Source organism: Cryptotermes secundus, unplaced genomic scaffold, assembly GCF_002891405.2.
Source record: "Cryptotermes secundus unplaced genomic scaffold, Csec_1.0 scaffold537, whole genome shotgun sequence".
Taxonomy (NCBI): domain Eukaryota; kingdom Metazoa; phylum Arthropoda; class Insecta; order Blattodea; family Kalotermitidae; genus Cryptotermes; species Cryptotermes secundus.
Genome location: NW_019740661.1, coordinates 934,728 through 951,447, shown reverse-complemented (window position 1 = coordinate 951,447; position 16,720 = coordinate 934,728). Strand labels below are relative to the sequence as shown.

At 36.8% G+C, this 16,720-nt stretch overlaps 1 protein-coding gene across 1 annotated transcript in view; it reads right to left on the bottom strand.

Annotated features, from left to right (window-relative positions):
- Positions 1 to 12,375, bottom strand: part of LOC111872493 (ATP-binding cassette sub-family G member 4) — a 94,695-nt gene extending 82,320 nt beyond the window's left edge. The window contains exon 1 of the mRNA XM_023866467.1: positions 12,042 to 12,375. Within this exon, the coding sequence (XP_023722235.1) occupies positions 12,042 to 12,070 (29 nt within the window). The 5' untranslated portion in view covers positions 12,071 to 12,375. The remainder of the gene's footprint in view (positions 1 to 12,041) is intronic.
- Positions 12,376 to 16,720: the final 4,345 nt, after the last annotated feature.

Genomic DNA, 16,720 nt, shown 5'->3' with positions numbered 1-16,720 from the left:
CATGACCTGACCGTGCGAGACCAGCCGGGAGGGGTATTGGATTACTTGAAGACCGACAGAGGTTTATGGGCATCTGGAAAAATACGAATGTCGGGCAGGTGTCGGGCTCGACACTTGGCTCTCCCCTTTTATGTTCTTGTTTTTCGGATGCCAACTGGGGGACTTGTAAAGAGAGGGGGTCGGCTATAGGGAGCGGAGGATGACAGTAGTTGGAATGTAGATAGAGTGGAGAGACGTGTTTAAGAATAGCAGTGGTAGCTGGTCAGCGGACGGAGCGGCTAGCTAGGAGAATAATGTACAGATTTATCATTGATGAAATTTTGAATTAAAACTGCCATCCACGGCGTGTTCTGGAGATCCCGGATTTATTTAACCCGAAGTGTGTTCCACTCCCATCTCCAAAGCACCCGTATCCCTGAGAGAGAGAGAACTCAAGCTCGAGTGACAGTCGTGGCAACTGTACGTCGGCGGTCGGCTACATCGGAAATTGCGGTTGCGTTGCGGTTGCCAGTTTCCTTGGTGTGCCCTAGCCCTCATCATACCCTTTATTGTGCGACAATATCCGCGAAGCGTTTCAACAAACAACGGAGAATATTCTACTTCCTGTCTTGAGTCACTGCTGTCTCAGCTGTGGTTATGGAAAAATGGAATTACAGTAAAAATGTTGCCCTAGTCTCTCCAACGATGTAGAAATAAGGACATTATGGTCACTGCCATCAATACATGCAGAAGACATTAAGTACGGACTGCTAATATTGCACCATAAGAAAAAATCAAATTCTACATTTCTACCAGAAGTTATTATAAAGGTAAACTTATACAGGCAAAGGTAGCAAAGTGAGACTATCTCCATATCTAGACTGCAAGCCAAAGGCGTATTCAGGAAACAAAGCTAAACTCCAGGCATTAACATTAGCACCATGTGGTTGACAACCTTACCGCCATCTACGAGCCGATTGTCTAGAAAATGTGGAAGCCTCAACATCTCACAACCCTATGGGCCTCCACGGCCTGGTACAGGGATACCTTTATATTTGTTACTTACTTTTACCATATGGCCAGCATCACGGTTATTACCAACTGTACAGAACTGACATAACCTGAATGACACTTCAGCAAGCAGTGTGCTATTATCCGTCTCGTCTTTCTTTTATCAGAAAACAGTAAGTCAACATAAGTAATAAAAGTAATATAATTTGGGAGCAGGCCCTAAGAACCAGTTACAGCGATCGGCAATTGTAACCGGTTACAAGATCCTTTCTGTCTTGTCTTATTTTGAAAGTACCACATTCTTGTGTCTTGCATGTTGCGTACAGTGGACATTTTCTATTGAAAGAGCTTTGCTGTAGAATTCTAACAATGAGGTGCGTGGCAATCGCTAATGTTTTGTTTGGTTCACGGGGCTGTCTTTAAACGACGGGCTACCTACCCCCTTTTCTGGAAGATGGAACAATAAATGGGTACACATTTTGAAACAGCCCACCATCTTCCACATTATTTCCAAACCAAAATAAGTATACACAAACAGATGGACAATAAACACCAAAACAAAAGTTACAGAAGACAGAATAAAGGTAAATCTATACCTGTAACAGGCTGTGAAGGCCCATAGGGTTGTGAAACGTCAAGGCTCCCACATTTTCTATACAATCGGCTCACAGTTGGCGGTCAGGTTGTCAGCCTTACACGCCGGCTGCCCTTTACCCCCAGGAATATTCCTGGTACTTATTTCTGCTACAGGCTGAGTCGACCCCAGGACTATAGAGTAGCTCAAAGGATTAGGTCAACTGAAAAATCCAGTGACCTCCCGGCTTGTAGCATAGTTCCTCAACCAACTACACTACCACGTCCCCCTATTGGAGACAGAACATGAGAGATATTCATGAAGCACTAACAAAGAACTGTCTAGAGACACATTGGTGTCTGAAGGATATTTTGCTGAAACACCCAAATCTCCAGCCTGCTATCAAGTAGTCAGAGATTATTATTCTTTAATACCCATACTCGAATTCAGGTTTACTGCCGAAATATCAAATCTGACTATGGCCCTAAGAAGCTAGAACATGAAGAAAGTAATGTTTTTAGACAAAAAAAAAAAAACATTCTGCTACATGTGTATGTAAGCACAGAACATAACAGCCTCACTAAACCTGAAGCCAGGAACAGGAAACATGCTGAAATTCAAACCAAATCAAGAGTGGCAGAATTCTATTACTGTGAAAATTTGCATAGGAATGAAGCACTGACATCCCTATATACATAAATGGGAGTAGAATCCATGTGCAAGAAGACATAATCCTGTGTAATCTACAAGAAGCTCATACCACTTTTCAAAAATCATATCCAGGCACATGATTTAGTATTTCCAACATTTTCTAAACTTCATCCTTGATGGTGTTCATGTAAGCAGGTGTAAAGAAGTAGGAAAAATAAACTATAAGGTATTTTTATGATGAGTTGTGCACCACTGTAATCCATAGCATCGTTTACTTTCACACTTGTCAATCACAACATACATCGGCGCAACAAGGAATTTGTACCAATTTCAAAAATTTGTGTTGCATTGATTGCACTGTGATGATAAGGAACAGTATAAGGTGTGTATGATGAATGCAACTCATGCTGCTTTTCAGAAAAACTGGCGACAGAGATGAAATTCTCAAACTGTGAGTGACAACTGACTGAACTACCTAATAACTGTACTTAAGAAAACTGGACTTTCTGTAGATTATTTTCTTTGCAAAATATCTGACTCAAGATACCACTTTCTTGTAACTTGCTATGTAACCTTTTTAAATTCTGTGACTGGAAGCATGACTTAAAAGTTCTAGTCTAGATGCCATATAGAATAGGCCATGGACCAAAGCAGTATAGATTACATTTTGCAAACAAACTACTATGAGTACATTATACCTGTAAAATTACTGTATCTTCATTTCTTCTAGAAACCAAATACAATGTTATATGCCACAGTTAGTAGGAGAGATGAGAATTTTATCTGTTCTAACAACCATGCCATTGAATTTCTTGTTCCAATGCTATTACTACGTGTACATGCATAATGAAGTGACGTTTTCATTTCTTACGGTATTTTGCAATGTCCCCATCATAACATAAAGCTTCAGGTGGTTGAAGAATAGCGATGAACATTAGTTTTTAAGAAAAAATGTTTTATGAGTCTGATCGCAAAATCATATCATAAAAATAGTTAACAGATCATTTTGGAATGAGGGAAATTTCAGATATTGGGAACATTAACAAATCAAAATTTGATTCATATGGAAATTCAGAGTACATTTAATTCAGGTAATCCTTACTACCATTCAGTTCAGAACCTTCTGTCATCGTCTACTGTCTAAATACAAAAATTAAAATTTACAAAATTTTAATTTTGTATATAGATTTGCATGGGTATGAAACTTGCTCTCAGATATTAAGGGAGGATCACAGACTGCGGTATTTGAGAACAGGGTGCTCAAAAGAATATTTGGACAAAGGAGGGATGAAATAATAAGACATTGGAGCAAACTGTTCAATGACGAGCTTTGTAACCTGCATTCTTAGCCAAATATAACTACACGTAGAATGATAAAGTCAAGGAGTATGAGATGTGCAGGGTATGTAGAATGCATAGGGGAGATTAATGTATACAGGATAATGGTGGAAAATCAAGAAGAGACCACTATGAAGATCTAGACATACGTAGAAGGATAAAATTAAAATGCATGTTATAAAAGTAGGCTGTGGGTGGTGTGGACTGGATTTATCTGGCTCAGGATAGGGAACAGTGGAGAGCTCTTGTGAACACAGTAACAAACCTTCTGGTTCCACAAAATGGTGGAAAATTCCTAAGTAACTGAAAAACTGTTGGCTTTGCAAAAGCACTCAACACCATGCAGTTAGTTGCGCTAGTGGTTTACAGGCATAGGAGAACCAACTTCTGAATATTGCACCATATATCCATGATGATGTGCATTAGGTTAGTCAACCACTTACAAGAGTATCTGCTGGTCTTGTAAAACTTCTAGAATCCTAGCTCAACAGCGTGGAGGGGAGGAAAAAAAAGAAGAAGAAACTGGCCCACTGCACAAAGTGGAGCAACAGAAAATAACTCCATGCTTCAACTCACTAACCATAGTGGTAAAGCATGGTGCAAATTCGCACATTTGTCTTGGGCTGTAAGACCTTAGTAAGGCAATTAGGGAGGTACCTCCCTCTCCCCACTACCCATTCCCCCTCCAACAATCAAATTGACGCGTGTAGGTTAACAAAGATTTTATACATACATACAACTGGAAAGACTGGTGATTTTAAATTTTAAACTACGGGCAGTGTAGCAGCTACGTAAGAATACACACCTGATGATGGCCATTTAGGGCCGAAACATGTAGTGTGGAGGAGGGAAAGAAGAAAGAACTACAATTAAATTGTTGCACTTAAGACGGAGTTTGTCTCATATATATTGTGTGAGTGTAACAGGATGCTTAAATATAATACTGTCAGGCAATCATGTCCCAACACGTTTACTTTGTTTGTAGCGAAAGGTGAGGAATCTTACTAGCTCAGTTGAGCATGTTTAGACATGTTCTTTGGGGCAATAGGAATGAGTATAAACAAGCCTGCTGTCAGATTTGATCATGTCTCAACATGCTAAATAAGTTCAGGATCTTGGTTGATGTATAAGCCACTCAGTTTACATCCTACATTCAAACGTGACTGTGCTTGTGTTTTAGCTCTGTATTATGGCTCAGAGGTTGTGTTATTTCTCCGGACAACTTTTGTTTTATTTGTGGTGAATACATAGTTAAAAGTCAACAAGAGACATAAGTGATTTTGTGAAGAAAGTGTATTTTGCTTATTTCAAATTGAAACTCGGGGATCAAGACAAACCTTGGGCTCCTCACAAGGTGTGCAGAAGGTGCGAGGAAGATCTTCGTTTGTGGTTTAAGGGTAAGAAAAACTAATTTCGTTTTAGCATTCCTATGATGTGGTGTAAACAGCAAAACCACACGACTGATTGTTATTTCTGTTCGGTAGATGTGAAAGGCTTTAATACAAAAAATAAAAAGAAAATATCTTACCCAAACCTTAATTCAGCTATTCGTCCAGTGGCTCATAGCTCTGAAATACCAGTTCCCCTCCCACCTTCCAGTTTGGATGATATACAGAGTGATTCGGAGGACAGAACTATATTACCACCCCAGGATGAATCCAGCTCAGATTTTTCTGTTGATGAGGGACCCCAACCTTTTTCTCAGAGTGAGCTCAATGACTTAGTTAGAGATTTAGGCCTTTCCAAAGATGCAGCCGAATTGCTAGGGTCAAGACTAAAAAATAAAAACTTGCTGTCACCTGGAACATCATTCTCGTGGTACAGGCACCGAGAGAAGGAATTCACTCAGTTTTTCTCAAAAGAGGGAAATGGGAGAAAAAGAAAAAGAAGCATGGGACTCCTTCAAAGACGTAGTGCACAAGTTTTTGGGGAACACTAAAGACCCTCTCTACAAAACCAATGTACAACGCATGTTGGCTGCATATAAAGCTCAAGGTTGCAAGATGAGCTTAAAAGTTCATTTCTTACACTCCCATGTCGACTATTTTCCCGAAAACTTGGGAGCCTACAGTGAAGAGCAGGGTGAACAATTTCACCAGGATGTCCATGATATCGAAAGATGCTACCAAGGAAGATGGAATGCGAATATGCTAGCTGACTACTGCTGGATGATCAAGCGGGAAACGGAAAATTGAAAGCGAAAGCGTGTTCGGAGTAGCATCAAAGAGAAGAAGAAAAGGTTTCACAGGCAAAAAGACTGAACACAGAATGTTAAATATATCATAAAGGAATTGTTTGTTTAATAATGAGAAATAATATGTTTAGTTCAATGTAATTAAATTAGTGATTTTTTCATCACTGTTATGATTTTTTATTGTAAACCCCTATTATTTTCCAAAAAACCGTACGTGATAGGGGGAAATTGAGGTCATTTTTGCAGACCTGTGTTATTACAGTATTAAAAAAAAAGAAACATAAGATCCGGTTTGTAAAAGATGTCAAACAAACAAGAAGGATGAACAGGTAAGAGACCAGATGTTCTATGTGAAGTTATATCAGACTGAACATTTGAAGATAAAATTATAAATGCATGTGATCTGTTACTGAAGGGCAATGGTAAAATTTCTCCTTCTATTGTGAGAAGGGGCACTCTTGACGGAATTCATTATTTTTTATTAATTTCATTTCATTCATTGGTGCACAAGAGCATGAAGAGATCAAAAGGACTATATATGTCCCACTTAACAAAGCTGGTAACAGAGAGAAACCAGTGTTATGCCATGTTGTACCAAATGGTCCTTGTCAAAGAACTGCATCTAGTGTGTGTCAAATTAAAAATACTGTCATGTTTTAGGGGTAACTTTAGAGAGAGTATAGATTGATGAATAGATTTATTGACCACTTAAAGTTCGTAACTAAAAATAACTATAACACTACTGCTGATTTCTACACTACATATCACTCCATGCTAAGTCTTCTCAGACTGCCTTCACCAATCGTTACTTGGCAACAGCTATCAACAAGTGCTATTCATCAGCAATGTCTTCACAGGACATTTCGTGGTAACTAATCTTAACAATGGAGATTCTTCAGCTTCCTTGGCCAGGCTGTTGCCCAATGGTTAACACACCACATATGAACTCTAAACTGAACTGCCAACCCTCAACTAACTGGGTCCCAGGCTGGTGGCCATTTCACACCAACCTCCTAGTCTTCTCTTCGCAGGCTTTCAACAGACAACTGTACTCTCTCACTCACCAACCAGTTACTTTACGTCACTTCACTCCACTGAACTGCTGTCACCTCTAACGAACGACCAACTCATTACTTCAAACTGTCTTCTTACAGGTATAACTGCTAACAACTCTAACCAACAACTAACTTGTTGCTCCAAACTGTCCTGTTTATAACATCTCGGCACTGACCAATTAGAAAACACCATTCTTCTACTGTGGCATGCATGTCTGCTTCCACAGGAATGCGTTTACCAAGCCAATGCTTAGAAATGGATTGTATAAACCTGTTGTTCTACTGTTGCGAGAATTACCCAGCCATTGCTGCTGTTTACAGTCACTACTTAGTAACAGGTCTATATGCCACAGTATCGTTTAGTTGCTGCTGATTATTATTCGGACTTTCAAGAAAAGATTCATTTAGGTAATCTGAAAACTTAGTTTAAATAAATATTATAAGGATTTGGAATCCCATATGAAGTAGTCTCAAGATAATGCAACATCATCTGAATCTGATGAATTTAAACACTTGGTAAAGACTCGAGTTTCAGGCTAATTACTTGTAGGATGTAATGACATGTTCTACAGCAGAAGTTTACTGTGGAGGAACTTACTGCCTCCATATTCAAGACACTGGTGCCTGCCTGCCTCCTTCTGTCTGGCTACTTGTTTGGCTCCCTCTTTGACACTTAAGATAAAGGCAGTATGTATCCTCTGAAACATCAGTGAACATCTGCTGGACCACATAGTGTCATATTCAGAAGACGATATTTCTAAAATTCAACATATTTACTTCTAGTTCCAGATATACATAATCAAATGACTGCAGAATGAGAAGTAAAAATAGTCAAAGATACCCTTACCAAAGCCACTGAGGATAACTGTTATCCATACTATTACTAGAATTAAGAAACACTCTAGTACTATATGTATGGTCCCCAGCTCAGATGTTGATAAGAATAAGATCAAGAGGCACAGCACTGTTGTTAAGACTTCAGACATAAAGTTACAAAAAGAAAGTGGTTCAAGCATAAAATGATACAAAAGCAGTCAAAAGGAATATTATGAGAGATCTTCAGCCAGAAACAAAACACTGGAAGTTTCTGTGTATGTTAAATCCCAGAATGGTAAAAAAGAAAATGTGTACCAGGTACTATAATGAGAAAAACAGATCATCTTAAGTCATATGTAGTTAAACCGAAAATGGGAAAATTGTTGAAGGAACTCGTCAGCTATCTTGAAGAGTGTAGGATTCTTTTGTAATAGACAACATTTCTAAACATGTAACTGAGCCTACTGCACAAATTCAACAGGGATCTGATATATATAAAATAAAAAAAGTAAAGCTGTCCCTGTATCAGGCCATGAAGACCCATAGGGTTCTGAGACGTTGAGGGTCTGACATCATCTAGACAATCGGCTCAAAGATGGCGGTAAGGTTGTCAGCCTTAGGCGCCGGCCGCACTTTGCTCCCCAGGAAAATTATTTAATTAATTCCTGGTACTCATTTCTGTTAGAAGCTGAGTGAACCCCAGGGCCTAGTGCAGCTGGAAGGATTAGGTCAACTGAAAAAATCCAATGATCTCATCGGGACTTGAACCTGCGACCTTCTGGCTTGTAGCATAGCCCCTCAACCAACTACACTACTGCATACCCATAGCATATACACATATACATATAAAGAGGGAGAGAGAGAGAGAGAGAGAGAGAGAGAGAGAGAGAGAGAGAAAAACATTTAGTTCAAGAAAGAGTACAACCCCCACTAGTGTATACACGACTAACATCACCTTATGCAACTGGGTCTGGAGGAACTGTTAAACCTATGGCAAATGAACATCATGTGCAAGTAGTGCATCAATATTCTCCATTTGCATTTACATACATCATGGATGAAACACTCTGTCTATAAAACCGAAATTAATGGCCGTGGGGATTCGTTGCGCTGAGCACGTGACACCCTCTATCCACTAAAGTTGGTACTAACTTCGCCGACAAGCGGCAGTCACTCGGTCAGTATAGTTCGCTTGAGGACTAAAATCACGGAGTTTGTTTCGTTTTGTTTTGTTTTGTTGGATGAAACACATACTGTGGATCATAAGATTTGCCATAGGATCACGGATGTGCTAGGCATTTATAAGTTGTACAATGTTAATGGTGTAAAATGTTTTAATTTAAAATAGAAAATGTGATACATATACTTTCAGTTTATCTCAGGGGTACGACTGGAAGAATGAATGAAAGCTTCCAATCCTGATGTACAGAGCACATCTTAGGAGGGCAAATTATTCAAACTGTGAAATATGCAGATGACCTTGTGTTATTGGTTAAGGAAGAAACTGTGCTACAGGGCATGATTGATAGACTAATTGAAATTGTAAGGTGCTATGGCATGGAAATGAATGTGGAGAAAACAAAAGTAATGAAAATTTCGAGACAACCAACCCCAGTAACAATAAAGATAGACCAAAAACAACTGGAGAATGTGAAATGTTTTAAATATTTGGGTAGCTTGTTAACAGATGATGGAAGGTGTACTTGTGAAATTAAATCCAGGATTGCCATGGCAAAAGCTGCATTTAGCAAGAAGAAGAATCTTTTTACCAGCAAATTGGACTTAAATTTGAGGAAGAAACTAATGAAATGCTACATTTGGAGCATAGCTCTGTATGGGACTGAAACATGGACACTTAGGGCAGTAGATCAGAAATATGTGGAAAGCTTCGAAATGTGGTGTTGAAGATGGTTGGAGAAGATCAGTTGGACTGATTATGTACGAAATGAAGAAGTGTTAATTAGAGTCACTGAGCAGAGGAATATCCTACATGAAATAAGAAATCGGAAGGCTAATTGGATTGGTCATGTTTTACGCAGAAACTGCCTTCTAAAAGAAGTTATTGAAGGAAAGATAGAGGGGCGGATAAAAGCGACAAGAAGACGAGGAAGAAGACATAAGAAGATGTTGGATGACCTTGGGGGCAGAAGAGGATCCTGTCATTTGAAAGCTCCAGATTGCAATAAGTGGAGGAACTGTTTTGGAAGAGACTGTGGACCTGTCATCTGACAAGATTACTGATGATGATGATGATGAGAGCACATCATGGACCACACAAAAGCAAATAACATTTTGTGAATAAACTGCTACTGAGTACATTGTAGAGTCAGTGATTCTGCTCTTGAGACTTGGAATGGAGGAATTCACAGCAGATGGGTCTGATTTTGTTTCTTCTGCTGTAACCCTGCTTCCTCACCCTACAAGTGTCAAGCTCAAAGTCTCCAATTATATCTCTCGAGTATTTATCGCATCCTTATCTTTCTGAATAAACCAAATAATATTTCACCCATTAAAAATACACTGGGTTCTGACTAGTATACATTTTAGCATATTTTCATACAATTATTCCTCCTTACTGCAAGACGATGTTCTTGGTTTACATTCGACTAATTCATAATCAACTATTCATCCCTTTCTCTACAGACAGAATAAACAACTGGAAGTAAAATTGGTTTGTTTTAATGGTGATCATAATGACCACAACACAATGGAATATTACGCTCTTCAAGGAATGCATTCTGTCATGTTATTCTATAAATTTACCTTTAAAATTGTTCCTGTCTCAACACAACAGCCATCAAAACTCACTCACTGTGCAATACTGAATTTATTGATCACATGGTATTACAACGTGCTACATGTTTAAGCTCCTAAAGCCATCATCAGCTTTATTACGCCTATAAGAAAATGAAGACTGACTTCCTCAGATTAGAATTCTCATACATCAGAAACGTAAAGTATTTCAGTGATGAAGTTCTGACAACTTAGAAATGTCTCAGAAACTCAGATGTTCATGCCATTAACACAAAACACAAACACAACCTTCACAAACCAGTTGCTATCTAACATTTTATCAAAAAGGAATGTACTGTGCTGGAGATGGCAACAGCAGAGGCTTTGCAAGTGAAGATATTCAAGACAGTGTTCTGGTGAAATTGGTCTCAGACCCTCCACATACACAAACTTTTCCCTGTGCTTGTTCATGCCATTAACACAAAACACAAACACAACCTTCACAAACCAGTTGCTATCTAACATTTTATCAAAAAGGAATGTACTGTGCTGGAGATGGCAACAGCAGAGGCTTTGCAAGTGAAGATATTCAAGACAGTGTTCTGGTGAAATTGGTCTCAGACCCTCCACATACACAAACTTTTCCCTGTGCTTGATGACAACAGAAAAGTCATTAAGACATCATAATAAACTTAGCTTCTGTAAAGGCAAGAAAATAACTAAAATTATATTGCAGTGTGTGAATATTTCATCTTTAATAATAACATCTGAACTCACTCTTTTATTTTCATTGTCATTCTTCTTTATACTCCTTTCATATTCGAATACCGTGGAAGCATGTGCATGTAACAATAATCAGAAGGGGGCCTATGGAGTGCACATATCTAGACATATCTAGCTCTCTGCAAAAATGGCTATGGTGTTCTTTAGCATGCAGCCACTTAAAAGTCCTTCTGAAGGAAACAGAAAAACCCCGAACAAGCGTCCAGCAAAGGCTAGTCTTCAAGAGTGTATGCAATGACTAAATTCCAGCCTCAGTACAACAAATTAATAATTCAACTTACAGTGTTCAGACAATCAACAATATTTTTCCTTATGCTGCAAGCTACAATTTTCTGTTATTCTGAAAGTACCTGAGAAAAGTAAATTTGAGGTTAGATCAGTAATTAATTATAGGTTAATTTATTACAGAGCACAATATGAAATTCAGAGGTGGTGATACAAACCCCTTTTGGTGTTTTGGGTTACGTCTGCCTTATTAATAAATAACTGCATCTGACATTACAGTCATACATATAGACCAAGTACCACTTTAAATAATTTTCTCATCTTATGAAAACAGAAGTGTACATCAAGGGCTAAAATACATTTAAGAGTTTTGGGATTTATTTTTTCCTTAAAACTTGAAATTAACATACAGAATATCATAAGATTGAACTCCTACATCAGAGAATGACGGTATTACCACTGCACGATGGCTAATGGTATTTAGGAAACTAATTACTGTTTCTTCATATAATCATAAGAATCACAATTACACCGTGCATAAAAAGTAGTTTTCTGTGAAGAGCTTGTGGCACTACTGCTTTAAGAGGCCAAACTGACGGCAAGATACTTCACCTCATTGCGTGTGGTATTCATACTTATTAAATCACAAGTTCCAACATTTAACGGAATAAACTACCCTTACCTGTTATTGCTGAAAATAAAGGAGTCCATTTTGATGAGAACTGCATACGCAGATGCCTACTGGAAATATCCTCTCAACTCTCTCTAAGACGCTCTAAGACAGGGTTAGATAAGTGGGACTATGCACAACCTACTTTTCATGAACATACGTCTTAAAGAGTTGCTCCGATCGTCAGAACGGTCAGAACTATAGAAAAAATACAGACAACGTATTGCATAAGGGTATAAAGTCCACTAACGGATAATTAATAACCGTACACAGCTGAAAGTCGAATAGAAAACTACTATCCAACCTGCTTCCTTGCGAATCTGATACTGATACTGTCAATGTCAGTTACATACTGTCACGGGTCTACGTGCCACAATATACTACCGATATTTATGACAAATAGTACACATTTGTATAAAAGAGAGTTACATTTCGACCGTGTAATAATAAAGTAACGCTACGTGTCTTCGAAATCTAGTTCCCTGCTATTTATAAGCGTATTATTTGTGACTTCTACTTGACAAGTAATGTTTTCCAAATGTCTATATTGCACGAAAGTACTTGTCATGTTTCATGTAGTTATATTTTAGCGACGTGACTGCTGTGAGAACCTCAAATCCCTAAAATCCGCCCAAATCCTACATAAACCTACGTTTGTAAGGAACTGTTCTGACTGGTTCTGACTGCAGCCCTTTGAAAAAATTCTGTAGCCGCCCATGATTCCCTTGTCAAGAACTGAGTATCACAATTAATAATATGTAAAGTCAAATAATCACAAGAGTTATGCGAAATGTTTACAAAAAATATATCGTGGGCTCCAATGTAAACAAATAATCTTAAATATTTGTCATTTCGCCCTACTAAATTATAATTAATGTGAAAGAAAGGTCTTTAAGGAAGGATAAAATTTCATGGTACTACACTTCACAAATCCATATCAAAATATTATCACTACTCACAGAACAGACATGACACTGAAACAAAAGAACGATCAATGAGTTTGTGAAAGAATAAAATACTGAGGAGAGTATCTGAAACTATGAAAGATAAAATACTGGAGGGCTAGAGACAAATGCATAAATGTCAAAATAAGACTTGATTGCAGAAATACAATTGTGTCAACAGCAAACAACCACACACAACCAAAAGCACCAAATAACCATAATTTACATTGTCATTCATAAACAAAATTACAAGGAATATAGTTATTAAATGTTATACAAGCTTAGCAGAAATATATTCATCTATTGAATAAAAAGCATTTGTTGTGAGGAAACTTTTCAGTGTGCATTTAAAAATCTTCACATTATCACTCAACCTTTGTATATTTTGAGAAAGATTATTATAAACCATAATGGATGAATATAACACGCCACTCTGGATTGAAGATAAACTCACTGATGATACATGTAGCTTTCCAAACTGTCTAGTGTTTATGTGATGAATACTATTGTTGGTTTGGAAAAAATTGCCTAACAACAAACATCAATATAGAATAGATATATAGGCTAGGAACCATCAAAATACCCAACTTCTTAAAACCTTCTGTACAAGAGTTTCCAGGAATCAATCTCAGCATAATCCTAATTACTCTTTTCTGGGCAACAAATAAACTTTTCATAACTGGAGAAGAACCCCAGAATATAATACTATATTCAAGCTGAGACTGATAATAAGAAAAATAGACCATTTGAAGAGCTTGTTCACTGACAAGGGACTGTAACTTCCTGAGCATAAAACACACTGTATTCAGTTTCTTTAATAATTTTTCAGATTGTTTTTTCCAACTAAGTTGGCAATCTAAATACATACCTAAAAAATTAACATTATCAACATCTTTAAGTCTAAAATTATTATATGTTACCGATAATGTATACTCTGGAGACTTAGGAGTCACAAATTTAATCAGGTGAGTTTTACTCAAATTAAGTACCACATTGTTATTTCGAAACCAGCTTGAAACCCTAGCCATAACTCTATTTAATTTAATATTCAAAGATTTTAGGTCATTTGAGGTAATCAAAATTGTTGTGTCATCTGTGTACAAAATAGTACGTGCTATATCCTTAAGAGTACCTGGGAAATCATTAATATAAACATTAAACAACATTGGTCCCAGGACGGATTCCTGGGGAACACCAAACCTTACAGATTTCCATTCAGAGATTGTAGTAGTCAAATTACAAGCATGCAGCACAACTCTTTGCATTCTGTTATTTAAACAAGTCTCCAACCATTTCAAAATAGGCCCTTTGACTCTATACGTCTTCAACTTTTGAATCAACAGATCATGACTGATACAATTGAAGGCCTTTGTCAGATCACAAAAAAATACCTACCACAATTACCTTATTGTTCCATGCTTTAAGATGTTTAAGATGTTTAAGATCTCTGATGTTGTAAAGAAACTGAATTGTACTTATATGAAACACATTTCAAGACTTCTGCAACATTTTATGTTGGTTTCACGGAATAATTTCTAGCAGACAAACGTTTAACTACCTGTATGAAAACTTCTCTTTTCCTAATGGTTCCATGGAAATATAGGTCTCAGACCAATTTTGTGGGACCTTCATGAAGCAAAATTATTGAATTCAGAACTTTCTCATTAGTGCAGAATCCTAAATAACTTTAAACAGTGTGGCATAATTATGTGAACATTAGGAAAGACTTGTAACACCTAACCCATGGGTTGGAAATACAAGAATAATTATAGATGGATCCCATAGAATAATGCCACATTGTTTAAAGTTTTGTAGGACTGTGCACTAAGGAGAAAGTTCTGAGCTCAATATTTTTCCTTCATGAAAGTTCCACAAAATTGGTATTTCTGTAGAATCTTTAGGAAACAAGGATTTTTCATACAGATAGTTGAAAGCTGGACTTGCTGGGAATTCTTATTTTGTACAACCAACAAAGATTTTCTGGTATATGATATGATATAAGATGAACCATGAATTATAATTTCTGAAGTAACTCCTCCTAGGACATCAAATAGGCGGAAAAAAGTTCCTGTGATTAGGAATAATGATTTTTTATGGTAAACAACGTTCACAATACCTCACATATAAAATTTAAACCCCAGATAGGGCATAATAATTTAGAACTTAATAAAGCAGACGACAATATAATGATATACCATCAAAATATTAGGGGACTGAGAAACAAAAGAACTGAAATGTTAAACTCACTACTCCCGGAACTCCCTCATATTTTATGCATAACGGAACACCATTTAAGGGAATTTGAACTGGAAAGCTCACCAATAGAACATTATAAGTTAGGAGCAAAATTCTGCAGAGAAAAATTAAAAGATGGTGGCACATGCATTTTTATTCATGAATTTATAAGTTTTATAACTATTAATTTACAAGAATTTTGCAAGGAACAAGACATTGAAGTTTGTGCCATAAAAATTAACTTATCAACTTCTATCATCTGTGTTATATCTATCTATAGGTCTCCTGATGGGAATTTCCAGTGGTTTTTGAAGATGATTGAAAATATTCTGAATAATCTATATAATGTAAATATAAATTTTATTATATGTGGGGACCTCAATATAAACTACCTAGATAACAACTGTAAAAAAAAGCAGCAATTTGATACCTTACTGTCTACATTTAATTTAACCAGTGTTGTAAATTTTCCAACTAGAGTGCAAAATGAAGTAGCAACGGCCATTGACAATATTTTTTTAGATGTGTCTAAAAACAATAATTATAATGTATATCCCCATATTAACGGCCTATCGGACCATGACGCCCAAATTATTAAGTTTAAAAATCTTAATATACAAGGATTAAATAATACCACCCAAATCATAAGGAATTTCAATAAACACTCTATAGCTAATTTTAAGCTCAAACTGAGCATTGAGATGTGGAAAGATATTTTTGAAGCAACTGACATAAATATAATGTTTAATAATTTTCTCAATACCTATCTTAGGATTTTCTACTCCAGTTTTACGAGAAGAAAAATAAAGAGCAAACCAAATGTTCATGAATGGTTAACTACAGGAATACGTATTTCATGTAGAAACAAAAGAAATCTTTATTTACAGTGTAGGACTAGTAATGATATTAAATTAAAAGAACATTACAAACAATACTGTAAAATTCTAACTAATGTCATCAAAGCGGCTAAAAAAATTCACTACGACAGGAGGATTATAGACTCTAAAAATAAATCAAAAACTATTTGGAACATAATCAAAACTGAAACTGGGAAAAAAGAAGATAAAGTAGACATTCAATCCCTTGATATCAAGGGTATTATAACTTCCGACCAACAAATCATGGCAAAAAATCTTAATGATTATTTTGTAACAGTTGCTGAGGATATTATTGATAATACAAGTATTAGTAAAACTGGACAGCCTATGCATGATAACTATTTAAATTATATGTCCTCAATGTTCACGAGTCCGCTGTCAAATATTCGACCTAAGCATGCCTCTACCCATGAGATAGAAGGAATCATCAAATCCTTAAAAGCCAAATACTCCCATGGTTATGATGAGATACCTGTCGCAATATTGAAAGCTAGTGCCCTATTTATTAGTTCTCCGCTAACATATATTGTAAATAAATCTCTTTCTTCAGGAATTTACCCAACTAGACTGAAATTTTCAATAGTAAAACCAGTATTTAAAAGTGGGGATAAACTTAACATCTCTAACTATAGAC